Raw genomic sequence first — 27,692 nt, forward strand, 5'->3', positions numbered from 1 at the left:
TTCAGGTAGAGGGAGGACCCAGGATCATGGCTGCTGCTCACGATTTGGAGTTGGAGAACCTGAATATGGAGAGAGGAAGGAGAGAAGAGCTGGAGGATGAGAAACTGAGAGAGGATAGGGCAGGTAATGATCCCCCCAAGAGCAGGAAGGTGCACAGAATCGTCTCCAAGTGGATGCTTCCTGAGCAGGTCCGAAGAACATACCTGGAGAGAGCAAACTGCCTCCCACCCCCGCTGTTCATCATCTCCATCAGCCTGGCCGAGGTCAGCACTGGGTGGTGGGCACTAGAGCACTCCCAGGGGAAGTAGCCCACCAGGTGGGGGCAACACCTAGGTCTGGAGAAGCACTGGGCAATGTAAGAGCTTGGGAAGGTCAAGTCCAGCACACGCTGAACTTCACACCTCTCCCAGAGCTTCCTGTGTCCTTTGCAATTTCAGTGGCTTCATTTCATTTTAGCTGGTGGGGTCTTTAGAAACCAAGCAACCTTGGGGTTGCAAATTGACTTTGTCTTATGGAACAACTCCGGTTGGTTGGTAAAGTCTATCTAGAGCATGTGTTTAGAAGAGTCACAGTCACACACTACCTTGAATTTAAGAGGAAACAAGTGGATCCTTGGAGGATGTTTACTTTGGGCAGCGTGGGGTGTGTTCTCGGACTATGACCTGGTCAGCTCTATTGAGTTCCAGAAAAGAGTGCAAGGCTTAGGGAGGTGGGATGACTTGCCCAATGGTATCTCTTAGTGACTGGGCATGGCTAGGCTCCTTCTGAGCCTCGTGACACCAAGCTTTTTCTTCTACATGTGAGGTCTTATGGAAGAATGGACAGAGCGTAGCCGCCTGTGGGGTGACTTCAGGAGCTTTAGGATGTCACTAACGTAATTCTCCTAATTCCTTGCCATGCCTGAGCCTCCTTATCGGGGAACTTTTTTATTTATACCTTTTATTCAGATGAACACACCAGCGAGAATCAAACTTGTCAAATCTTCCAAATGGCACTTTTTTCCCATCAAAAGGTAGTCATGGAAATGGCCCAAACAATGTATGCACATATGAATAAATGAATAAAAAAAAGGTAGTTATGGCTCAAGAAACAATTTGGATTATACTTGTCTCCAAAATGTTTATCAAAGCCTGTATTTGTCACAGGATTTTGAAATGCATAGAAAATAAGAAATATTCCAATGACTGAAACATACCAAATGTTAGTAATAAATAAGACAAAAAAATCCAGTCTGTATTTGCAAAGTAAGCAAGGAAAGTCAGTCTTTTTCTCTTTTTAAAAAAAATCTGTTACATCACCAGGCGCCGGTGGCTCATGCCTGTAATCCTAGCTACTCAGGAGACAGAGATCAGTAGGATCATGGTTGGAACCCAACTGGGGCAAATAGTTCAAGAAACCCTATCTCGAAAAAACATTCACAAAAATAGGGCTGGTGGAGTGGCTCAAAGTGAAGGCCCTGAGTTCAAGCCCCAGTACCGCAAAAAAAAAAAAAAAAAATCTGTTACTAGGCTCAAGTGATAGAGCACCTGTGTAGCAAGCACAAGACCCTGAGTTCAAACTCAAGTACCATCAAAAAAACTTTCAGATTTTGGAGTATTTTGGATGTTATATTTTCAGATTAGGGATGCTTAACCTGTACTGTGAACTAAAACCCAGATTTTACTTAGAATTTTATCTGTTTCCCAATTAACGTCCCCTTTCTACCCCTCTGGTTCTCTCCAATCCAGGGTTTCACACTGCATTTAGTTCTGTCTCCCCAGGCTCTGATCTGTGACAATGTCTCAGTCACTTTTCATGACCTTGATAGTGATGAGGTGCATTGTCCAGGTATCTGTAGAATGACCCTCAGTCTGGGTTTGTCTGATGTTTTTCTCATGATTAGACTAGACCTATGGGTTTAGGGGAAGAATAGTGTGGATGAAGTAGCCTTCTCCTCACAGCAGAGGACATCATTAGAAGGTCAGTGTTGACTTTCATCATTTGATTAAGGGTGTTTTGCTAGGTTTCTCCACTGTGAAGTTACTGTCTTTCCCTTTTTATTCTTTGAAACCCAGTATTGACTTACTTTCATATTAATTGCAAATGAAAGGTCCAGTGGTGGGGTGGGAAGGTGAGGGGAGTGGGTGTGTAGGGGGAGGGTGGTAGAGAACATAGTGCTAGACAGCAGGGTGCTAAGCAGGGGAGGGCATTCAGAAAGAGTCTTCCTTACACTCTTAGTGCTGCTCCTAGGCATGGGAGGAAGGGGGACATGAGCACAATGGGGAATGGTGGGGAAATCGGGTTGCTCTCATCTTGTGACCACTCGAGAGCTAATCACTTAAGCATCGCTACTGCCCATGCGTTTCACTGGGACTGCTCTCAGGAGAAGCTGAGCTAATGTTCATGTCGGCCCCTCTCTGACAGCTGGCAGTGTTTATTTACTATGCTGTGTGGAAGCCTCAGAAACAGTGGATCACCTTGGACACGGGCATCTTGGAGAGTCCCTTCACCTACCGTCCTGAGAAGAGGGAGGAGGCCTGGAGGTTCATCTTATACATGCTTGTCCATGCTGGGTAAGGAAGGAAGTTTAGTCATTGGTGTCAGAAGCCATTATAAATAACTGTCACCTCTAATGTGTCCAGAACTTAACAATTGACAAAGCACTTTCGTGTCCAATACACACAAACATACACACCTTTTTTTTTTTTTTTTTTTAGGGTAGAACCTAGCATTTTGTTTAGATTTTTCATTAGACCGTTGGAATTGAGAACCAGACACTTGTAATACACCTCCATAAATAGTTCCCAAAAGGCACTTTGTGCTTAGGCCAGCAGTCATGGGACAAGCATGGAGACAGCTTGGCTTCTCTGTGTTGTTCCAGCTCTGCCCTCCCTCCTTATAACACAACTAGGCCCCTGTAGGTCTAACCTAGGTTTTTCTGTAGGACACCTTGGCCTGCCTGGGAATGCTGAAAACATGTTATTAAAGGAATCATGATGTTGAGGAAAAAAAAAATCTTTTTTTTTTTTTGAGAGGGAGGTTTGAACTCAGGGCCTCTCACTTGCTAGGAAGATGCTCTACCACTTGAATCTTGCCTACAATCCTTTTTGCTTTAGATATTTTTTGGATAGGGTCGAGTTTTTGTCCAGGGCTGCCGTGATCCTATGCCTCCTATGTAGCTGAGATGATAGGTGAATACCACCATGCCCAGTTTGTTGGTCAAGATGGGGTCTCACTAACTTTTTGCCTTGGCTGGCCTCCAACTGAGCACTTCCTGATCTCCATCTCCCATGTAGTTGATATTACAAGCGGAAGCCTCCACTCCCTCCAAAAAAATCTTTTGAAAACTGTCATCTGAAGTAATGGCTTCTCTGTACTTATGCCACATCCCGGAATACTATAAATAAGCAATTAGAATTTTTAGAATTTCTAATACAATTTAGAAAGTATAAAGGGATTTCTCCCTCCCGGCCAAAAGCGCTGCTTTATGAAGGAAGCTGGGTTCTCTGCAGCTACACCAGCTGTTCAGAAAGCTACCTGGTTTTGAAAATAAAACAAAGTTACAGCCCTTGGAGAAGTTACTGTGCCTTCACAGTAACTTTTCTTTATAAAGAAAAAAGTTATCGGCACCAAAGTGTGCAACTTGTAGTTCCTCGGGCACTGCCCTGTGCCTTCATTCTGTATGTGCAGCCTGTCTACTGTCTTGTTTGAGCATCATGGCAGCCTAGGAGGAGCGTTTCTCACCATTTCACAGTTGAGTTGCAGAGCAAGGACCTCCACCCGCTGGTGCTGACTCTCAGCCAATGAGCTTCACACTGCACTATAACTGCCTGATGTTGGTGCTGATATGACACATTAGTGAGTAGAGACCAAACCCTCTGCAAACCAAAAGGAGGTCCTCCCTTTGCTGGGTGTTGCTGAATGTTTCCTTTAGGTGATGAAGAGGAACTGAATCACCAGTCTGCCTCCCCACATATATATTTTTAAAAAAATTAACTCACGAACATTTAGACTAGTATGTGACACTTGTCCATCTGAAATATGCAGGAAGTAGCAGAACCACGCCTGTCTTGTAGCTTTGCTTCTTGTTTCTTTCTTTCTCCCACAGTACTGGGGTTTTGAACTCAGGGCCTCATGTTTGCTAGGCAGGTGCTCTATCACTTGAGCCACTCCACCAGGCCTTTTTTGTGGTGGGTTTTTTCAACAAAGGGTCTCACAAACTATTTGACGGGGCTGGCTTCCAACCTTCCAACCTTGATCCTCCTGATCTCTGCCTCCTGAGTAGCTAAGATTACAGAGTAAGCCCCTGGCGCCCATCTGCTTCTAATTTCTTAAATGACAATAGCTTTCCATGACCTCACTCAACATCCGTCATCACCCACGTCCTGTCTCCTGCAGCCAATGAGCAGCTTGCTGCTGACCCCACCTCTTTGGTGGGGCCCTGTGGTATCAGGGGAGGCCAACCTTGTCGGTGACTACCCATCCCTTGACTTGAAAGGATCATTCTCTTGGCCAGTGGCTAAAGAGTCATCCATGGTAGGATGCAGGACTCAGAGACGACAAGGCAGAGACAAAACTCCCAACTGCCCAGTTTCTGTAGACACTTCCACACTTGATTTTCCACTTACTAAGTATATTCTGGGGGGGGGTGTGATTAGCAAATGTAAGGTCCTAAGTTCAAACCCCAGTATTGTTGAAAAAATATATATACACATACATATATAGATACACACACATATATAGATACACACACACACACACATATATACTTTCAGCAAATGTGGCTTCTGCATTCAAGGATTTTAAAATTATAAGAGGAACAGTTGGTTAAATAGTAATGAAGGCAGTACGGTACTATAGTATACAGTAGCTACTCAACTTCCTTGTGCGTCAGTTTTCTCATCTGTAAAATGGGATTGTTGTGTTTACCTCATAACGTTGTTATGATTCAATGAGACAATGACCATAATTTTCACAGTACCTGATACATAATAAGGCACTCAAAAATATTTCTCAAGGCTGTGCAGGATGTGTCACAAATGGGGTTTATATAAGTTAGAAATGCTTTTGGATGTAAGTAACAACAACAAACTGACCTCCAGGGACTTAAACAGAGGCCAATTTGTTTCCCCTGTGAGAAGTGCAGAGGCAGGTGGTCTGTTTGTGAGTCACATGAAACCAGGGTGCCAGCTCCTGGGCTGGCCTCTCTCCTCTCCAGGTGGCCTTTCCTCTCATGTTTGCCAGCTGGCTGCTATAACTCTTCATTCAAAACAAAAAGAAGGGCAGCGAGGTGCCAGGTACTGGTGCATACATTCTTCTTGTCAAGATGGAAGTGCTCTTAAAAGTTCAATAGTGCCCTTTCTTGTGTTATTGGCCAGGACTACATGACATGGCTGCCTCTAGCTAAGAGAGCTTGGGAGAGTCAGCATTAGGTCCTCCAGGTTCATGGGAGGAGGCGTTGGGCTAAGTACAGCATAATATAAACAAAAAGAGGGAACGCTTGGAGTGGGGATGTTTTCATGGATAATAAGGTTTGAGCTAGATCGTAGAGGGTAGGTAACATTCAGATGAAAGAATTACTATTTCTATTTTATGTAGGTAACAGGATCTCTTTTTTTTTGGTGAGACTAGGATTTGAACTCATGGCCTCACACTTGCTAGGCAGGCGCTCTACCACTTGAGCCACTCTGCCTGCCCTTTTTTGTGATTTTTTTTTTTTTTTTTGAGATAGAGTCTCCCGAACTATTTTCCTGGGCTGGCTTCAAACTTTGATCCTCCTGAGTAGCTAGGATTATAGGTGTGAGCCACCAGCGCTCAGCTAGGATCTCATCTTTATGTCAATTTTATACTGCTGTTGAGCAGCAGAAAGAGGGTGGGGGTGACTTTCTGGAGTTTTCAGTGTTGGTCACCTTAACCTTGGGGAGTTCACAGAGGACAGGGTGGCTGTTCTGTCCTGGTCTTTGACCTTCTCATTCATATTCAGGAGGTGATATTTCTAATCCCCTTCATGTCTGAGCTCTCCAAACAACTAGTGTAAGTGTCCCTGCTAGACTATTCTACACTGAATTACATGTCACCTTTCAACTACCTTTGAAGATGGCTTGGATGATGATGTAGCTGGGTGCACACAGGGCCACAGAGGTAAGTAACCCATTCTGTGGAGAGTGGCCAGAGAATCCTTCAGCGAGCTGCTGGATACTCATTAAGTAACTGATGGTGCCAAAAGCCTCCCCAAACCTAACTTGAAGGCTGCTGTCCTGTGGAAGACCCAGTACTGACTTTGTTAACTTTTTGGTTTCATCTGAAATCTTAGAAAACACAAACAAAAAAACAACAAAAAAATCCCATTTTACTACATAGCAGCAAAACTAGGGTCTCCTCTAATGTGGAAAATTTGAAATTATATTCAGAGATTCTCCAGAGATAATTGTGGAGTTTGATTAGCAAGATGGTAAGAATTTCACTTAACAGTATTTTCACTAGACTGGGGATGTAGCTCAGTGGCAGAGCATTTTCAAACACATGCATGGCCCTGGGTTTTATCCCCAGCACCACAAAAAAAAAAAGGAAATTAAAAAAAAATATGTGGACAAATATGTATATTTACCTATTTAAAAACTGTAATAAGGGACTGGTGGAGTGGCTCAGGTATGAATACCTGCCTAGAGCGTGTGAGTTCCTGAGTTCAAGTCCCAGTCCCCTGATCACCCACATCCTCCAAAAAACCTGTAATAAGCTGGGTGCAGATGACTCATGCCTATGTTCTAGCTACTTAAGAGGCTGAGATTGGGAGGATCAGAGTTCAAGGCAAATAGTTTGAGAGAGACCACCTCCAAAATAAACAGTGAAATGAACTGGAGATGTAGCTTAAGTGGTAGAGCACCTACTTTGCAAGTGCAAAGCCCTGAGTTCAAACTCCAGTTCCATTAAAAAGAAAAAAAATTGTAATAAAAACCTCACATTCAAATATATTACATCATACTACTACATAGGACATACCAACTTTAGCTAGTGTTAAAGGTAACTTCCTTTTTTTGGGTGCTGAGGATCAAGCCCAGGGCCTGGCTCATGCCAGGCAAGTGCCTTACTGTGTGAGTTCCATCTCCAGCCCTCAAGGTAACTTTTTAATGTAGAAATAGGAATGAAGCTTCTCTTGAAATATCTGTTTTAATATATAGCCTATGATTGCAAGACAGACAGTTAAAAATGTATTGATTTAAGCTCAGTGAATGAATTAGAATTTTCTGAAAACAATGCCATAGAAACAAAATCAGACACTGAGGCTGACAATTGTAACTGTCATCCAGACCCCTTAATTTTAAGTTTATATTCCTTAAAGCTGCATCCTGGATCTCTGTCTTTTGCTATAACTGTTACAAAACACAGCTTGAAAATGCATTTATACTTTCAAAATGCTCTTTGATCTGTTTTATGTACTGAAGATTCATGTAAGATTTTATATCAAAAGAGAAAAAAGAACTGCCTACTAAAAAAATTGGAAGTGGAATTCTAGCAAGTCCTTAACTAAACACAAGCCAGCAGAGTCTCCTGAGTAAATCACTGCTTGGATTTTGATGACCATGTTTGTCTCTGCAGAGTTCAGCACATCGTGGGGAACCTTTTTATGCAGCTCGTTTTGGGTATCCCCTTGGAAATGGTCCACAAAGGCCTCCGAGTGGGGCTGGTATACCTGGCAGGAGTACTTGCAGGTCAGTGTTCCAAGGGTAACAGTCAACTTCTGAGCTCTTAGGGTTAAAAGTGAAGGCGATAGAAGTTTCTAGTGGGCTTCCTTTTTAAATCAAGATTTACTGCACTCCCAATAAGTAATAGGGAGCACAGGGAGCATTAGAAGTAATTTAATTAGTCATCATATATTAGAGGTACAGAGTACCTGAAGATAAGTCATTGTGCCTGTCCTTAGCTGTCTTGCACTCAGACAGATTTTGCACAATTGGAAACTAGCTAGTCTGGTGTCTAGGTACATTCATTGAGGAAAGACCTAAACCAGTCATGGAGGCCCTTGTGTGTCAGACTAATGATGGATTTGCATTTAAGAAAGACAACTTTAGCTGAGTGCTGTGGCTCACTGGCTCACGCCTGTAATTCTAGCTACTTGGGAGGCAGAGATCCGTAGGATCATGGTTCGAAGCCAGCCCCGGCAAATTGTTCTTGAGACCATATCTCAAAAATACCCAACACAAAACAGGGCTGGTGGAGTGACTCAAGTGGTAGAGCACCTGCCTCACAAATGTGAGGCCCTGAGTTCAAACCCCAGTACTGCTAAAAAAGAAAAGAAAAAAAGACAACTTTAAGGGGATGTAGATAATACCTAAAGAGGCCCAAAGACGGAGGATGGACCAGAAGCGTATGACAGTGCTCTCTAAAACGTGCCAGTCGGGGAGTATGTTAGCGCGCCTGTGCTGGTGGAGTGGGTCAAGTGGTAGAGCTCCTGATTAGCTAGTGTGAGGCCTGGAGTTCAAACCCCAACAAACAAGGAAACAACCCCTCCCCCCAAACCTCCTGTCTAATCATTTATTGGATTTACTTACTGGAAACTTAAACAATTAACTTTTAATTTTCAGAAAACTGTAGATTTACCTGCAGTTAATATAAGCAATATTGTTTAGAGAGCCCGTTAGCCGGTTACCCAAATGGTTTCAGCTTGCAAAACTTTAGTACAGCATCACAACCAGGATATCCACATTAGTACAGTCAAGGTACAAACTGTTCCCAAAACCCCAAGAATCCATCGTGTTGCTTTTGTCACTCTAGCTGCCCACTCTCCCACACTCCTTTATCCTTGGTAACTACTAATTTGTTCTGCACTTCTATAATTCTGTCATTGCAAGAATGTTACACAGCCTAGCTGGGTGCAGGTGGCTCACGCCTATAATCCTAGCTAATCAGGAGGCAGAGATCAGGAGGATTGCAGTTCAAAGCCAGTCCAGGCAAATAGGTCACAAGATCCTATCTTGAAAAAAACCCTTCACAAAAATAGGGCTGGTGGAGTAGCTCAAGGTGAAGGCCCTGAGTTCAAGCCCCAGTACCATACATACCCATACACACACACACAAAAGAATGTTACATAAATGGAATAATCCAGTATATGATCTCTGAGGACTGGCTTTGCTCACTCAGCATAGTTCTCCAGAGATTCCTCAGGGCTGTTGAATGCTCAATATGTAACACTTGCTTGACCGTCAACTCATTGAAGGGTGTCTGGGTTATTTCCAGGTTTTATGGTTGGGAATAATGATGCTATAAACATTTACATCCTTAGTTTTTGTTGTTGTTTTTTTGGAGACAGGGTCTTACTGTATAGCCCAGGCTTGACTTGAACTCAAGATCCTCCTGCCTCAGTCTCCTGAGTGCTTGGCTTACTGTGCCCAGCCCTGGATTGTGTATTTTTTATGATTCTATTTCATCTCTTTTGGTGGTTTATGACATACGTCTTTAACTTATCATATTCTATGTTCAGGGGATATTCTTTCTTCTTCTTCTTCTTCTTTTTTTTTTTTTGGCAGTACTGGGGTTTGAATGCAGGGCCTTGTGCTCAATAGGCAGGTGCTCTACCACTTGAGCCACTCTACCAGTCCTCAGGTGATAGTCTGTCACTTGTCATATAGTATAGTAATAACCTTACAATGGTATACTCGCATTTCTAGCCTGAGTCCTGGTGTTATCCGACGTTTTAGTTTACATATGTTATAAAGCCCACATCATATTACTATTTTAGTTTATATAATTAATTATCTTCTAAAGAGACTTAAATAAGTAAAACACTTGCACATTTGCTCCTCTTACCATTTACAGTGTTCATCCTTCCTTTATTCTGCTTCATTATTTCCATCAGTTATCCTTTTCTTTCTGCCTGAAGATTTCCTTTCACACTTCTTGTACTACAGGTCTACAGGTCAATTCTCTAAGCCCTTCTGTCTCTGAAGAAAAATTCTTCGTTGTGTAGGGGTGGGGTGGAAGTGGGTTGCTAGGGATGGATCCCCAGAGCTGTGCACACCACAAGTGTGTGCTCCACCTCTGAGCTTTCCCCCAGCCCCTGCCTTCATTTTTAAATTTTTACTAGGTATAGAATTCAAGCTTGTCAGTATTTATTTTCCTTTAAGTGCCTTCACAAGCTTTGTTCTATTGTCTTCTCACTTTTATCATTTCTAATGAGAAATCTGTTAACATTCTATCTTTCTTTTTTTTATTGTTTTATTATTCATATGTGCATATAAGGCTTGGGTCATTTCTCCCCCTGCCCCCACTCCCTCCCTTACCACCCACTCCGCCCCCTCCCTCTCCCCCCCGACCCCCTCCATACCCGGCAGAAACTATTTTGTCCTTATCTCTAATTTTGTTGTAGAGAGAGTATAAGCAATAATAGGAAGGAACAAGGGTTTTGCTGGTTGAGATAAGGATAGCTATACAGGGAGTTGACTCACATTAATTTCCTGTGTGTGTGTGTTACCTTCTAGGTTAATTCTTTTTGATCTAACCTTTTCTCTAGTTCCTGGTCCCCTTTTCCTATTGGCCTCAGTTGCTTTTATGGTATCTGCTTTAGTTTCTCTGCGTTAAGGGCAACAAATGCTAGCTAATTTTTTAGGTGTCTTACCTATCCTCACCCCTCCCTTGTGTGCTCTCGCTTTTATCATGTGCTCAAAGTCCAATCCCCTTGTTGTGTTTGCCCTTGATCTAATGTCCACATATGAGGGAGAACATACGATTTTTGGTCTTTTGGGCCAGACTAACCTCACTCAGAATGATGTTCTCCAATTCTATCCATTTACCAGCGAATGATAACATTTTGTTCTTCTTCATGGCTGCATAAAATTCCATTGTGTATAGATACCACATTTTGTTAATCCATTCGTCAGTGGTGGGGCATCTTGGCTGTTTCCTTAACTTGGCTATTGTGAATAGTGCTGCAATAAACATGGATGTGCAGGTGCCTCTGGAGTAACCTGTGTCACAGGACATCCTATCTTTCTTTGTCCCTTAGTTTTTATTAATCTAGCTGCTTTGAAGATTTTCATAGATATTGAGAAATTTGGTATTTTTTATGCCCTGTTTTTTTATTTTTTATGTTTCTTGTGCTTGGGGATTTTTTCTGTACCTGACTTTTGTCCTCTCCCATGAGGTATTTAATTAGTTACTAGACTGATTAAAAGTGTCCTGTGGTCATGGCTCAAGCAGTAGAGTGTCTGTACAATGTCCTGAGTTCAAACCTTAGTTCTGCCAAAAAATACAAAAATTTAAAAAAGACAGCTCCCTATAGCTCACTAATGCTGTATATATAAAAATTTTTTTGTATATTTTATTTTGGATAGTTTCCATTGCTGTGTCAAGTTCACCATATTTTTCTTCTGCAATGTCTAATCTGCCATTAAACCCACATCCCCCCTCCATTTTTTTTTTTTGCCAGTACTGGGGTTTGAATTTAGGGTCTTGGTTTGCTAGGCAGTGTTCTACTTGATCCACTCCACTAGGCCTGTTTTGTGTTGGGTATTTTTGACATAGGGTCTGGGAAACTATTTGCTGAGGCTGGCTTCAAACTGTGATTGTCCTGCTCTCAGCTTCCCAAGTAGCTAGGATTACAGGCATGATTCACAGGTGTCCAACAGGACAGGGCCTTTTTGTTGTACTCTACCAAACAAACATTGTATCAATTCAGAGGTTTTCCAGTTTAGAAAGTTACACAGACTGTCTGGCACTGTGTCGGCGACAGGTGGTTTTCCCACCTCTTTTTTGGTGGCACTGTCTTTGACTCAGGTAACTCCTCACACACTCCTTTCTTGAGTTTTCTGTGTGTGCGTCTCTGCTCTCTGGTCTTGCGAGTTTCCTAGCTCTCTCTATTTGACCATAAACACCATCTTATCAACTCTTAAGTGTGCTGTGACCTGCTGGGTTCCCCCTCTGTGCCCTGTAGACTACTCTCTCAAGGCAATACCTGAGCAATCAGGAAACCCATCTAATTTATTTCCTGTCTCTTGGGGTTCCACCTTATGCAAATTCTATATGATGTTCTCTCTGTCTTACTTTGTTCTATTACTTGCTTTCCTTCTCTGTTGTCTGATGTCCAATACATTTTCTTCCATTTTCAGCACATATTAATTATAGAATATGGGTGACTTTTTTTTGTGTGTGGGATTGGGGTTTGAACTCAGTATCACACTTGCAAAGCAGGTGCTCACAAAGCAGGTGCTCTATCACTTGAGCCACACCTCCTGTCCATTTTGCTGTGGTTATTTTGGATTTGGGGGGGGGTCTCATGAACTATTTGCCTGGGGCTGGCCTTGAGCCATAAACTTCCCAATCTCAGCTTCTTAAGAAGCTTGGATTGCAGGCATGAGCCATGGGCCTCAGCTAATTTTTCTTCTTCTTCTTCTTCTTCTTCTTCTTCTTCTTCTTCTTCTTCTTCTTCTTCTTCTTCTTCTTCCTCCTCCTCCTCCTCCTCCTCCTCCTCCTCCTCCTCCTCCTCCTTCTTCTTCTTCTTCCTTCTTCTTCTTCTTCTTCTTCTTCTTCTTCTTCTTCTTCTTCTTCTTCTTCTTCTTCTTCTTCTTCTTCTTCTTCTTCTTCTTCTCTTCTTCTTCTTCCTCCTCCTCCTCCTTTTCCTTCTTCCTTCTTCTTCTTCCTCCTCCTCCTCCTTCTTCTTCCTCCTCCTCCTCCTTCTTCTTCCTCCTCCTCCTCCTCCTTCTTCCTTCTTCTTCTTCCTTCTTCCTTCTTCCTCCTCCTCCTCCTGAGCAACTCCACCAGCCCTTTTCTATGATGGATATTTTCAAGATGGGTCTCATGAACTATTTGCCAGGACTGACTTTGAACTGCAATCCTCCTGATCTCTGTCTTCTGAGTAGTTAGAATTACAGGTGTGAGCCACTGGTGCTTAGCTACCATTGGGCTTCTTGCTTGCTAGGCAGGTAATGTATCCCTGAGCCACTCCCCCAGCCCAGTGTGGGGATTTTGTTGTGATCTTTCCATACATGTTTATAATATACTCCGATCATATTCACTCCACTATTATTCTCTCATATCCCTCCTCCCCCATCCCCTTTCAAAAAATCTTCTTTTTTATTTTCTTTTTACTGGGGGGACAATGTGACATTTACAAACATTCTCACAATATATTATATTTGAATTCACCCTCTTCATCATTCTCCTTTATGCTCCCTCCCACCAAATTCTTGCAATTTTAAAAAATGGTTTTCATTGTGACTTTTACATGCATAGAATGTACTTCGATGATATCCTCCCCCTCTTGCCCTCTCTTTCCCCCTCCCACTGTTCCCTTCCCAAATAGTTCCTTTCCCAAATAGTTCCCCATTCTTGTTCATACTCATTTTTTTCTTTAGGTTACAGGTGAAAAAAACCCCATGGTATTTATCTTTCTAAGTCTGGCTTGTTCCTCTAACATCTCCAGCCCCATCCATTTTCCTGTAAATGACATAATTTCATTCTTTTTATGGCTAAATAATACTCCACAGTGTGTGTGTATACCAGTTTCTTTATTACCTGTCTGTTGATGTATACCAAGGCTCACTCCATAGCTCGGCTATTGTGAACAGTGCTGTGATAAGCATGAGCGTGTGGGTGTCTCTATTGTGTGATGTGATGTCCATCCAGATCTTGAAGACATTTTTTTCCCATGCTTTTGGTTTTTCAAGTGGAAGGGTAAATCTATATTTGTTATTTTTGAGACAAAGTTGTGCTATGTAGCCCAGGTTGGCCTCGAACTTGCTCATAATCCTCCTTCCTTTTTTTTTTGTTGGCAGTGCTGGGGTTTGAACTTTGGGCTTCACTCTTGTTAGGCAGGTGCTCTACCGCTTGAGCCACTCAGCCAGTCCACAATCCTTCTTACTTAGCCTCCTGAGTCCTAGCCTGCAACTGTACCTGGCTGATATATCTATATTAAAATAAATAAATTCCTCATAAGATTATCATGCAATCTCCTCAGCCCTAGCATGTAGGTTAGCATTTGAGAATCTTTGCTCTGACTCTACTGGACTAGTTCTCACTGATCTTTCAGTCATCTGTGTACCTTTGTTTCTGTCCGGTTTTCTAGTTTGCTAAGTCCTGAATACCTTCTGTCTCCTTTCCTTATAAAAGTAGTCTTCCAGGACTACTTGAAATGCCATCTCCTCTTTCTCCTCAGAGAAGCAGGGCCTCCACCTCTCTTCTGAGAAAGGCGCTCCTTCCTGAGGCTGCTACAGCAAATCCACAACATTTTCATCATAGTTGTTAAAATCTGCATTTGATAACTGTTGTTTGCTCATCTTTTTGTAAGGTTTCTAGGTCAGACGTGGTCTTTCATGCACAAAGGAAATATTGTATTGTATCCTTCAGAACGAAGGAGGGCCTTGAAAGGAAGAAAGCAAGTATCAGAACTAAGTAGTATAAAGAGAACTTCTTGTCTGTAAAGCTTTTGGGCCAGGAAATCCAGGATTGGGTTGGGGACTAAGTTTCTTCTTGCCTGGGGACTCTGATCGAATCAACTGCGGAATAGGGTTCTGAGGACACACCCTGGCTCCATTTGCTGAGAAAATGTTGGACTGTCTTTGGCATTTTGATAATTTTGGCTAAATGTGTTGGACATTTTGAAATAATGTCTAGCAAGTGTAGGATATCTGTCAGGCAGTGTTTTGGTATGATATGTGTGTCAACTCATTTACTTTCTCTCACAGTCCATCAGAGACAGTTTTATTAATATCTTCACATTATAAATAGGGAAACAGAGGCACAGGGAGACTGAATAACTTCCTCAAGCCAACATTTGTTAATTCTGGTTATAAAATCTCTGCTCTTATCTCTGTTAGGCCACTTTTCTAACAGATACCTAATGCTTCAGAAACACTGGGACAGCTAAACTCCATGGGTGTATTTATACAGTGCAGAAGGGACAAAATGAATTAGTTGCTTGTTAATATGAAAATGGTTCAACCCCCCCCCAAATTTGTACCTCTGATTCGAACCGTTTCCCTCTCCCATTCTTGCCATGACTGATCCTTTGTTTTATTTCTCTAGGTTCCCTTGCCAGCTCCATTTTTGACCCCCTCAAATCTCTTGTGGGTGCTTCAGGAGGAGTCTATGCCCTGATGGGAGGCTATTTCATGAATGTGCTAGTGGTAAGAACTTTGGGAATGGAGTCTATGGACCTTTTTTTTTTTTTTTTTTGGTGTTACTGGGGTTTGAACTGAGGGCCTCATGCTTGCTAGGCAGGTGTTCTAACACTTGAGCCATACCACCAGCCCTTTTTTTATATTGGGTATTTTCAAGGGGTCTCACAAACTATTTTTCCAGACTGGTCTTGAACTGCAATCCTCCTGATCTCTGCCTCCTGAGTAGTTAGGATTGTATTTGCGAGCCACCTGTGCCTGGCCAGATGGACTTTTTGCAGCAGGATACAAAATCAACTTACAAAAATCAGTAGCCTTTCTATACACCAACAATGAACAAATTGAGAAGGATATAGGAAAACAATTTCATTTACAATAACCTAAAAAAAAATCAAATATCTAGGAATAAATTTAACAAAGGATGTAAATGACCTCTATAAAGAGAACTACAAACCACTGAAGAAAGAGATCGAGGAAGACTACAGAAGAAAGATCTCCCATGCTCATGGACTGGCAGGATCAACATGGTAAAAATGGCTATCCTACCAAAAGCAATCTACATGTTCAACACAATTCCCATGAAAATCCCAATGACATTCATCACAGAGATTGAAAAATCTATCCTAAAGTTCATTTGGAAACACAAAAGACCTTGAATAGCCAAGGCAATACTGAGCAAAAAGAGCAATGCTGGAGGTATCACAAAACCAAACTTCAAACTATACTAAACAGCCATAGTAATAAAAACAGCATGGTACTGGCACAAAAACAGACATGAAGACCAGTGGAACAGAAGAGAGGACTCAGGTATGAATCCACAGCTATGCCCACCTAATATTTGACAAAGGTGCTAAAAACATACAATGTAGAAAGACAGACTCTTCAACAAATGTTGCTGGGAAAAGTAGTTATCTGACTGCAGAAAGCTGAAACAAGATCCATGCCTGTCACCCTGTACTAGTATCAACTCAAAGTGGATTAAGGACCTTAATATCAGACCCAAAACCTTGAAGTTAGTACAGGAAAGAGCAGGGAGTACTCTGGAAGCAATAGGCATAGGCAAGGACTTCCTCAGTAGAACACAAGTGGCTCAGCAACTAAGAGAAAGGATGGACACATGGGACTACATGAAGTTAAAAAGCTTCTGCCCAACAAAAGAAATGGTCTCTAAATTGAAGAGACCACCCACAGAGTGGGAGAAAAATCTTTACTAGCTATATATCAGACAAGGGACTGATAACCAGAACATACAGGGAGCTCAAAAAACTAAACTCCCCAAAAATCAATGACCCAATAAAGAAATGGGAAACTGAACTAAACAGAACTTTTTCAAAGGAAGAAGTCCAAATGGCTAAAAAAAACATGAAAAAAATGCTCACCATCCCTGGCCATAAAGGAAATACAAATCAAAACTACACCACCACCAATAAATGACAAGTGTTGGCAAGGATTCAGGGAAAAAGGAATCCTCATACACTGCTGGTGGGGATGTAAGCTAGTGCAACCACTATGGAAAACAATATGGAGGCTTCTTAAAAAACTGAACACAGATCTGCCATATGATCCAGCAGTACCACTCCTAGGGATGTACTGGAAGGAATTCGACTCAAGTTATTACAAAAGCACCTGCACACCCATGTGTACTGCAGCACTAATCACAATAGCCAAACCATGGAAACAGCCAAGATGCCCCACTACCAATGAATGGATTAAGAAAAGTGGTAACTATACACAATGGAATTTTATTCAGCCACAAAGAAGAATGAAATTTTGTCATTTGTAAGTAAATGGATGGAACTGGAGAACATCACCTTAAGCCAAGTTAGCCAGGCTCAGAAGACCAAATATCACATGTCCTCCCTCATTTGCAGATTATAGCCCTAAAACACATGCAGTAACATTACTGGACACGGGTCACCCACTAAGGGGAGAAAGCACATGGGAGGAATAGGGAAAGGGAAGGAAACCTAAAACTTGAGTGTGGTTGATGTGCTCACTATAGAGGAGTGAAAATAATAATCTTAAATTGGCAGAGGCCACGATGGCAAGGGGACTAGGAAGTAGTAAGAGGTCTGGTAGAGATGAACCAATGTAGGTTGTAATACACACATGCATGGAAGGAATGCTAGGAATCTCTCTGTATAGCTATTCTTATTTCAAACTAGCGAAAACACCATATTTTTCTTACTGTATCCTGTGTTTTCTCTCCAACAAAATCAGAGAATAAGAGGGGGAGTGGTGATAGTGGGGTTTGAGGGGGGAGGCGGCCCAAATAATGTATACACATGTAAGTACTTGTAAAAACAATAAAATAAAATAAAAAATAAAAAAACAAAAAACAATACATGTTATTTGGTTCTAGAAATCTTCATTTATCAAATTTACTGAACACTTACCTTCTTCCTGAAAACTGTGTGGCCACTGGAGTTTACTGTTCATATTTTATCTTTTTTTGTGTGTGTGGTACTGGGGATTGAACTCAGGGACTCATGCACGCGAGGCAAACACTAAACCACTGAGCTATATCCCCAGCCCTTTATCTTTTTTTCTTATTTCAAAAGTAACAAAGACTAAATAAAAATTTAAATAAAAAAATAGAACATCAAGTATATATTCCTTCAGTATTTTTCTATATGTATTCAAATTCTACCATTTCTTGCTCCTTGTCTTTTGTGGTGTTTGGGATCAAACACATGCATGCTAGGCAAGTGCTGTACCACTGGCCTAGACCCACAGCCTCTAACAATATTAGTATTACAAAGATGACCTCCCCCTTCTAAGGCTTTGCATCTGAGCATACAGCATCCTGACTGTCCACTACCTTTGGTACACAGGGATCCCCCTCAGTTTTTTCAGGGGGTACATAACATCTTCCATCTTGCTGTATCCACATTTAAGGAATCTTTCCTTGAAAGAAAATGGGGTGATTTTAGCCTTTCACATTTACAAATAATGCTGTAAGTTGTTTTTTTGCAGGTATCTTTTGGCATTTTTCTGATTTTTTTGTAAGATATATTCCTAGAAGTGGATTTAGTGGATAACACTTTATTTGCCCTCCAAAGCTGGCATGTCATTTTATACTCCCATTATACTAGGTGAAAGTGCCAACCACTTCTTAACTTCTTTTCTTTTTCTTTCTTTTTTTTTGAGACAAGGTCTTGCTATTTGTTATAACCTAAGCTGGTCTCCCATTCATTATGTAGCCAGGCTGGCCTTGAACTTACTATCTTCCTGCCTTAGCCTCCTGAGTGCTGGGATTACAGGCATGCATCATCACATACAGCTCCAACCATTTTTTGTTCTTTTGGAATACTGAGGGTTGAATTTAGGGCTTTGAGCTTCCTAGGCAGGTGATCTACCACTGAGCTACTCTGCCGTCCCAACAATCACTTTTTTAAAACAGGTTAAAATCCTGATTAGTTCTTAAGTCTTTAACCATTTAGGTATACTTTAAAAATAGTCTAGGAAAAAACACTTCATGGAAAAAAAGGGCTAGTGGAGTAGCTCAAGGTGTAGACCCTGAGTTCAAACCCCAGTACCAAAAAGAAAAAACTAAAAAAACCAAAAAGCCAGGATTGATGAGGGGACTCCCACAGCTTCCCAGTTTCCACGCAAAATCTCAGGTCCTTGAGATCCACAAACATTGAGAAGCATTTCAAGGTGTCTCATAACAAGGAGTCTCACAAGGTGAAAGTTTTAGCAAGGATTAATTTTAGTATAACAGGATAAAGTATAGACAAGGTGGGGGAGGGGAGAGGAAGAGAGAAAAACATTTCCTATTCCCCACAAAGGAAATGGGAGCACAGACTCAAGATGGTGGTCCCCAACTCTAAATTTTATACTGGAGAGCTGGGGGAATACTCATGGTTAAAGTTAATGGGTCTGGGTGGCTGAGATAGCTGACAGGGAGGGGTCACCCTCCCAATCAAATCCTAAATCAGAGACAATAGGATGCATGATTATTCATTCCACCTTGGATGGGTGGATCCTTGGATCCAACTTGGATGGATCCACCCATCCGAGGATCCTTGCAGCTTCTTAACATCTCAAAGAGGAAAGCAGAAGCAGGTAGCTCCTCTTTGTCTCCCTGTTTTTCTAACTTAGCATCTAAAGATGGTGGGGGGCCAGCTGCTCTGTCTCTCCTTGTCCCAGTGTCAGAGTCTAGCCCTTTAAATATTGACTGAGATATAATTTCCCTGTCTCCTCATCTATCTATCCTGCCTCAGCTCATTCCTGTAATCCTAGCTACTCAGGAGGCAGAGATCCAGGAGGATCTTGGTTTGAAGCCAGCCTGGGCAAATAGGCTTGAAAAACCCATCGCAAAAAGTGCTCAAGGTATAGGCCCTGAGTTCAAACCCCAGTATCTTGCCAAAAAAAAAAAAAGTCTAGGGCAAATATCAAGTAATTACAAAAGTATTCTAGAGCTGGGTATGGTAGTACATACTTGTAATCCCAGCACTAGGGAGACTGAGGTAGGGGGTCATGAGTTCGAGGTCACTTAAACTGGAGTGAGTTCAGAGGTCAGCTGAGGTTATAAATCGAGATCTTGTTTAGGGGTGGGGGGAGAAAAAGGGGCTGGGGTTGTGGCTCAAGTGGTAAAGCACCTTCTTAGTAAGTGTGGATCCTTGAGTTCAAACCTAGTACCACCAGCCTTTCCCCAAACCAAACTAAAAAACAATAAAAACAAATGAACAACCTCCCCCCCAAAAACCAAAACAAAACAAAAAACTGTTGCAAATACAGAAGTCATTTAGAAAAATGTCTTTTCAAATTTTTGGATTGAAATCCATTAGTGGTTGTGGACTCGGTTTAAGGTTTTATGGCCAAAAACTAAACAAAAAGGAACAACAGCGGTGTGCAGCACACACAGTAAGGCCATGCGGCGTTTGAAGTATGCCTTTTGGTTTGTGTAAATCACCTCTTACTGCAGCTTGCAAATGGCTGATACAGAATAAACACACCTGTGTCACACCTTCACTCCCTTCTGAAAGGGAAGGTGGAGACTGATTCAGCAGTTCTCTAGGGACACAAGGAACTATGCAGGCTGCACCCAGATCTTTCAAAGCTAAAATTGAACTATATGTTTTGAGCAACATTTTCATTTCCTTTGAAGTTACCTAAACTGTTAAAGCCATGCTCGAATTTTACTTCAGTCTTTGCTAACTGCTACTGGGAAAGAGGAAGTAGCAAATGAGTATTAACTAAAAAAAGCTTAGAGCCATTTCTTCGGACTTAGTTTGACAGTATTTATTCAATCCAGCTCTTTACCTAGCTATCCATTTGACATGCTGTGTTGATTTTTATGTTCCTTGTATTTAATTGCCCGTGTGTCATTTATATGAAAGAATTAAGCAGCATAATGCATCTTGTCCTCCACAGTGCACCTGTGGAGTAAACTCAGGTGTAACACCTATGCTTTGTTTTGCAGGTATTAGACATTGCAGACATTGTTTTCAATGAAAAAGCAGGTGAAGACGGGTAGAGTTGAGGTTTCATTTGCTACCAGATAGCTTATATTATTATTATTTATCTCTTTGCAAGAATTTTCGAGAAATGATTCCTGCCTTTGGGATTGTCAGACTCCTGATCATCATCCTGATAAGTAAGTGAGCTTTGGGATCACCTTATATCTTCGGGAGACCTTTTCATACTTCCCAAGCACCACTGCTATTGCTAGCTGGAGTCAAAAAATTGTCATAGCTTTAGGCAGAAGGGGGTTCTTAGAGATGGTGGCATGTTGTTTTTGTTTTTGTTTCTTTCTAGTTTCTTGGCGGCAGCCAGGAAAGCAGGTGCCCTGCAGTTCAACAACCACAGCTCCGCTTACGTTTTATATGCTGGGCGTTCTCATTCAGACATCGGAAACTCAATCTAACTTTGTCTGAAAAGGGAAAGCTTAGAAACCACGGGGATAATCTCTCTTCTTCAATTTCTAAATTTTCAGACAAAAAAAAAAAAGCTGGGCCCTCGTGGCTCACACCTGTTATCCCAGCCACTCAGGAGGCAGAGATCAGAGGATCATGGCTCGAAGCCAGCCCAGGCAAATAGTTCGAGAGACCCTATCTCAAAAATATCTAACACAGAAAGGGCTGGTGAAGCGGCTCAAGGTGTAGGCCCTGAGTTCAAGCCCCAGTACCACACACACACAAAAAAATTTCCCTGTCTCCTCACCTATCTATCCTGCCTTATAAGGACATAGGACCAGTATATTAATTGTGAGTTCCGGGTGATTGTAGGTGTAGGTCACCTGGGGTATTAGAATTGTAGCCAGGAGCATTTCCTCCTTCCTGTTCAGGTCCACCTACACTAACAAAATCACAGGGAAACTGGGGGAGGACAGACCTTGGGGTCAGATTTGAAAGCGCTGGTGGATAAAACCTAGATTCTTTGAATCCAGAGTTCAGTTATCCACATTACAGAACAGGACAACTACCTCTGTGGAAAGAGACTAGGTTTAGTTTATGAGCCAGTTAACTGTAATGACACTAATATTTTATTCTGAGATAAAATAATTTACTTGCTTATAGTTTATAAACTGACAATTTTTTCCCCCACAAGAAATCAAGGAAAGGGGGAGAGGATGGGGGAGGGGGGCAGGGTGGAGAAACGACCCAAACAATGTATGCACATGTGAATAAATGAATAAAAAAAAAATCAAGGAAAGGGAAGGAAAGTTGTCAGCAGAGAAGGGAGAGCAAGTGTCTGGGCGCTGGGGAGCCACCTCTTGAGGTGTTAGGAGTCACAACCAGGGCTGGGGAAGTCCAGCATGCCTCAGGCCCTGGGTCAAATCCCCAGCACTGCAAGGACCAAGGGACAAGTAGTTCTACCAAGAAAATGTCATGCCAGTTACTTAAGTCTAAAGTCAATCTGCTTCCTTTAGGCAATTATAAATGACTTTTATTGAATAAGGACCCCAACTTTAGTGAGGCAATAGTTTATTAAAACTCTTCGGAGTACCCTCACGCGCAGTGTACCTCCAAAGACAGTTTTCCATAATGTTGTGTCATTCCCATATCAAGTTCTGAAATCACTGAATGATGTGCTTTTATTATATTCTACAAAAACCTTAAGCATAGCTTAAGCTCTAGAGCACCGTTCCTGCCTAGTAAGCCCAAAGCCCTGAGATCAAGCCCCATACTGCCAAAATAAACAAAAGCTCCACAAAAACAACCCTACAGAGTTTGGAGGATATGCTAATTTTACGGGAAGGTCAGTTTAGCTACCTGGATTCTGGCCTCTTGCTAGAGAAGAATTGAGTCAAGATAGGAAATGTAGTGAAAGTGATAATGAAGGTTATTAGGAAAGGAACACCCTTTCAATAGACTGAAAGCAGCTGTCTCTAGGGTGAGGACAATGTTAGCCTTTGGAGTCTGAGTACTAAGATTAACTGTAAGACTCATATCCCCAGATCCAGTCTGCATGGCTGAGGTCATGGGTAGGCCAGTGTTAACCGGCTAGGGTCAGTTTACAGAGTTACAAGGTACATATGGTTATTAGGTCCACCTGGGCCAAATGGTATGGTTTATGGCCTGGGACTGTGCTTTGTTAAGTTAAAAGGTCTATTGTTCCAGGTACTGCCTGCTGTCCACCACCTTAGTCTTAAATAAAGCCTTTGATTAAGCTTTAGGTAGGCAAGGTAGTACTTAAAACATCTTGGGACATCCCATGACCTTGGTGGGTTATTTTTATCTGTGAACTGAGGCTGTTCCTGTGAGTTGGAAAATTAGTTACAAGGTTTTCCTCTCAAGACCTTAAGATCTCTTCCTCCCATCCTGGGAGTATCCATTCTAATGTCGTTTTGCACATCCCCATGGCTCATGGCTAACTGCTCCCCATTATTCATATTAACCTTCCCCAGTTCCCGACACATCATTTCTAATAGTTATTTGGCCTGAAAATGAGACAAATTACAATACACCTCAAATCAATAAATACAAATTAATAAGTATTTTGTTTTTCTTTTCCAGTTCTGGGGTTTGAACTCAGGGCCTTCTACTTGCTAGGCAGGTGCTCTACCATTTCAGCCACATCCCCAGCCCAATAAATACAACTCGAAACACTCCCTTGGAAACACATATAGAGTGTTTATTTGACAGTATTGGGGTTTGAACTTAGGGTCTCATGCTTGCTAGGAAGGAATCTACCACTTAAGCTACTCTGCCAGCCTTTCTTTGTGTTGGGTAATTTCAAGATAGGGTTTTGAAAACTATTTGTCTCAGCTGGCTTGAATCTTGATCCTCCTGATCTCTGCCTCCCTAGTAGCGAGAATTACAGGTGTGAGCCACTGCTGCTTATCCTGATTTACATTTTTTCAAGACAGGGTCTTGCCGTGTATCCCAGGCTGGCCTAGAACTCTTCCAGCCTCAGACTTCAGAGTTCTGGGAATTATTTTGTTTTAAATGGTAAGTGTTACTCTTAATAGTGAAAGTTAATTGGTCTTAAGAACCTTCTTTCAGCTGGGCTCCCATGGCTAACGCCTGTAATCCTAGCTACTCAGGAGGCAGAGATCAGAAGGATCACAGTTGGAAGCCAGCCTGAGCAAAGAGTTCTGTGAGATCCTATCTCAAAAAAAACCCATCACAAAAAAGGGCTGGTGGAGTGTCTCAAGGTGAAGGCACTGAGTTCAAGCTCCAGTACTACAAAAAACAAAAGAAAAAGAAAACAAATACAAAAACAAAACCTTCCTTCATCAAACACTATTTGTGGGATGTGTTTTTTAACTAAGCAATTAGGCTTCCCTTTGGAAAAACTTAAGGAAACATCATATTTTCACCCTTTTAAATCATACACACAAACTCTCCTCAAATGAATGTCAACATTTTAATGAGGTCAAGGATTCAGTGTACTGGCCTAATGGCCTCTTTTCAGATAGGAAGCCATCTCAGCATAGAGACTACAACAACCCAGAAGCAAACTTTTCTAGAAAGCAGAAAGAACGATGCAGAGATGTAGGAAGGGGCAAGAAAAATGAAACAGGATGGAGAAATTAACATGCTAATGGTTGCAAAGACTTTTTAAGAGAAGGCCTCCTACTGTGGAAGGTTAGACATCATACCGGTCCAGTTGTCTGCCCTGTTCTTTGTCAGACATTTTCTTACTCCTTCATAGTCCTATCTCTGTTATTTACACTGGATCAGGAAATTCGAATGAATGAAAATATGAGGAGGTTCCATTTATCCACCACTTTGTGGAATAGTCATTTAGCGTTAAATTCACATTGAGTAGTTTCTCGACCTCATTTTCTATCCAGTGACTTCAGCATCAATAGCGAATGGGAAAACAGCCAGGACACATGGTCCTGCTGTGGTTTTCCCAAAGGCAAGGACAAATGTGATTGCTGCCAGAGGTGTTTCCAATCATGGCACATGCAGGGCTTTTTTTTAAACTCAAAAAACCTGGGGTTTGAACTCAGGACCTCATGCTTGCTAGACAGGTGTTCTACCACTTAAGGTAGGCCCTAGCCCTAAGAGCAGCAGGACTTTAGGCCTAGCAGCCCAGAAGCTCCTTTGGTTGCACACATCTGACTAATCTGAAGAAAAGTCTAAATTCTGGCTCTCGTGTCGTGTTGCAGAATGTGGACTCATTTCCTTTCATGGCCCATCTTTGGTATTCCTGATGGTAAACAGAGGCAATTATTGGGGTAGATGTGAGTGGAGCCTTGGTATCTTGGTTTCTTTCTTTTTTTTTTCTCTTCAGTACTGGGCCTATACCTTGAGCCACTTCACTAACCCTTTTTTGTGATGGGGTTTTTTTTTTTTTTAAATAGGGTCTCTTGCTGACTTCTAACCATGATCCTCCTGATCTCTGTCTCCTGAGTAGCTAGGATTACAGGTTTGAGACACAGTGCCTGGCAGTGTCTTGATTCTTAATGTAGAAAATGTCACCATCATTCCTCACTTGGATTGCTACAAGTAATCCTCTAGCTGTTCTTGCTTCTGCTTCCTTATAGTTGATTTCCTAGAATGATTTTATAGAACACAAGTCATCCCCAGCACCATAGAAAAACCAACTAACCAACCAAAACAACCCCACAAAACGACCCCCACCAACATCAGATCATGTCACTGCTGTTCAAAGGATTCCTATCCCTCAGAGTAAAGGGGCTCATAAGGACCCCTATACCATCTAGTCCCTGCAACCTGTCTGGTCTCTTTATCATTAATTGTAGTTCATAACCACTTGGGGGTGTTGTTAAACTACAGAAGGCTGAACCTCATGCTCAGAGTTTCTGATTCATAAGTCTGGTGTGGGATAAGAATTTTCATTTCTAGTAAGCTCCCAGGTGAGGCTGATAGGCTGGGCTTAGGGAGAACCACATTTTGAAAACCACTGATCCAACCAGACCAACTGCACTGATACTGCTGGAACACAGTGTCACACTCCTGCCCGAGGGGCTTTCCTCTTGTCCTTCCTGTGCCTGGAAGATACTTCACGTATCGGCCTGGCTCGCTCCTTCATTTCCATCCAATGTCACATTTCCAGAGATCTTCCCCGACTCTCCTATTACATGTGACACCCTACTCCTGGCATTCCTGGTTCTCCTTCCTCTCCATATCTTCTTCATACTATGGAGACTATTTAACATACTTTATTTGTTTGCTCCCCCTGCCCCTCCAGACCATCAGCTCCACAGGTCAGGACCATCTGACCCGCTCATTGCTGTGCACCACTAGAATAGTGCTTGCAACCAAGCAGAAAATAATAAATACTTGTTGGATGAATAAGTCCACGAAATGATATGCTGCTATTACCCACCTCCTAGGGTGGTTGTGAGGATTATGAATTAATGCAAGTAGAGCTCAGCACTTGGCACAAAGACTGAATATATGACTGCTATTATCACTGTGTTGTTAGCATTTGGAGCACTGTTGTGGAGCTCCTGGGACTTCATCAGACTGCTTTTCTTTCTAGTTGTGTCCGACATGGGATTTGCTCTCTACAGAAGATTCTTTGTCCCTGCAAATGGATCTCAGGTGAGTCCCATTTCTTGTTTTCATTAAATAAAAATGTTTGCCCATCAAAAAGTCATCAAATAGGGGCTACAACTCTTTGATTTAAGATAGTCAAACATTCACTTGAAAGTTAAGAAATTCCTAAGGATTCTTATTTTGGATTGTCCTCACTTATTGCTCTCATTGCTATACCCATCATGTTGGTAGCCATTCCAAAACAGGAGCAAAGGGATTTCCCTGTCCACAGAGAATTAAAAGTGAATTCAAGCACAGCAATGAGAATTTGGGTCCATGTAAATGTGTAATATAAAGAAAACCAACATTGCAGGCACCAGTGGCTCATGCTTGTAATCCTAGCTGAGATCAGGATAGAGGTTTGAGGTCGATGTTCGAGGTCAGCCCAGGCAAATAGTTCCTGAGACCCCCATTCCAAAATAACTAGAGCAAAATGGACTGAACGTATGGTTCAAGCAGCAGAATGCCTGCTTTGCAAGTGCAAAGCTCTGAGTTCAAACTCCTGTCCCACAAAAAAATAACAAAGACAAAACAAAAAAAATCCAAGACTGACTTATTCGCTGTTTTGTTGGGATTAATCTTTAAACTTGTTTAAATTTGTTTGAGTACTTGTGCATTAATTCTAAATTCCATTTCTATGGGCTGTTCCCCCATAGATTCCTCATGGACACTACATTCCTGTTGTCTTGGTTGACATTATATAGAACCATCCTAAATACAATCATAATTGAGAAGAATGAGAAGCAATGGCTCTGCCTGTGTACTGTGTGAAAAAGACATTTTTAGCGTTGTATGTTTTAGAACACCTTCTCTCTGTGCACATGGAGTGTTATGTCTCTTTTGTCTCAGCCCCTTGTTCTCCAGACTTTTTTTTTTATTAAGATGTATTTGTTGTACGGGGGGGGACTCATTGTGACAATTCCAAATAGGCTTATGTTGTACATTGGTTAGATCACTCCCACCATTTCTCCCTCTTAACCCCCTTCTGCCCCAGTTCTTCAGACTTTTGACTGTTACTGTATTTGTGTTTGAGAGATGCAACCAAAATCACAACTAGCATTTTATTCACTTCTCTTTTTCTCCCTTTTCTCCACAGGTGTCCTTTGCAGCTCACTTTGCAGGTGGATTGGCTGGAATGTCCATAGGTTATACTGTGTTTAGCTGCTTTGATAAAACACTGCTGAGAGATCCCAGGTTTTGGATCGCAATCGCTGCTTATTTAGCTTGTGTCTTATTTGCTGTGTTTTTCAATATTTTCCTGTCCCCAGCAAACTGACCTGCCTACAATACAAGTCAATTATAAAAAGAGCCATGTGGGGGGAAAATGGAAAACGCTATGAAGAAACAGAGATGGTTCAACAAATGGTAACAATTTTATAAAGATGACAAGACAGCACTCAACTCATCAGTTCCAAGGACTGGTTATAAGGGGACCTGAGGATTTGAGGGAGGGGCTTCTGAATGAAAGGGAAGGAAGAAGGAAAAAAGAAGGGCAGTAAGAAGCAGACACTGGGTTTTTTCCGGCATGCAGTGTACATGTTAAAGATGCATGGAAGTACTGTGCAAAGATTTGCTTCCCTTGAGGATATGGAGATTGTATGACAGCATCAAACTATGTGAGAATAAAGACTTTTTATATCTG

At 41.9% G+C, this 27,692-nt stretch overlaps 1 protein-coding gene across 1 annotated transcript in view; it reads left to right on the top strand.

Annotated features, from left to right (window-relative positions):
* Positions 1 to 27,692, top strand: part of Rhbdl2 (rhomboid like 2) — a 41,711-nt gene extending 14,019 nt beyond the window's left edge. The window contains exons 2-8 of the mRNA XM_074080523.1: positions 6 to 263; positions 2,404 to 2,552; positions 7,576 to 7,688; positions 14,995 to 15,095; positions 20,628 to 20,688; positions 25,995 to 26,056; positions 27,147 to 27,692. Coding sequence (XP_073936624.1) covers positions 27 to 263; positions 2,404 to 2,552; positions 7,576 to 7,688; positions 14,995 to 15,095; positions 20,628 to 20,688; positions 25,995 to 26,056; positions 27,147 to 27,326 — 903 coding nt within the window. The 5' untranslated portion in view covers positions 6 to 26 and the 3' untranslated portion in view covers positions 27,327 to 27,692. The remainder of the gene's footprint in view (positions 1 to 5; positions 264 to 2,403; positions 2,553 to 7,575; positions 7,689 to 14,994; positions 15,096 to 20,627; positions 20,689 to 25,994; positions 26,057 to 27,146) is intronic.

The sequence above is a fragment of the Castor canadensis genome, chromosome 7, assembly GCF_047511655.1.
Source record: "Castor canadensis chromosome 7, mCasCan1.hap1v2, whole genome shotgun sequence".
Classification (NCBI taxonomy): Eukaryota; Metazoa; Chordata; class Mammalia; order Rodentia; family Castoridae; genus Castor; species Castor canadensis.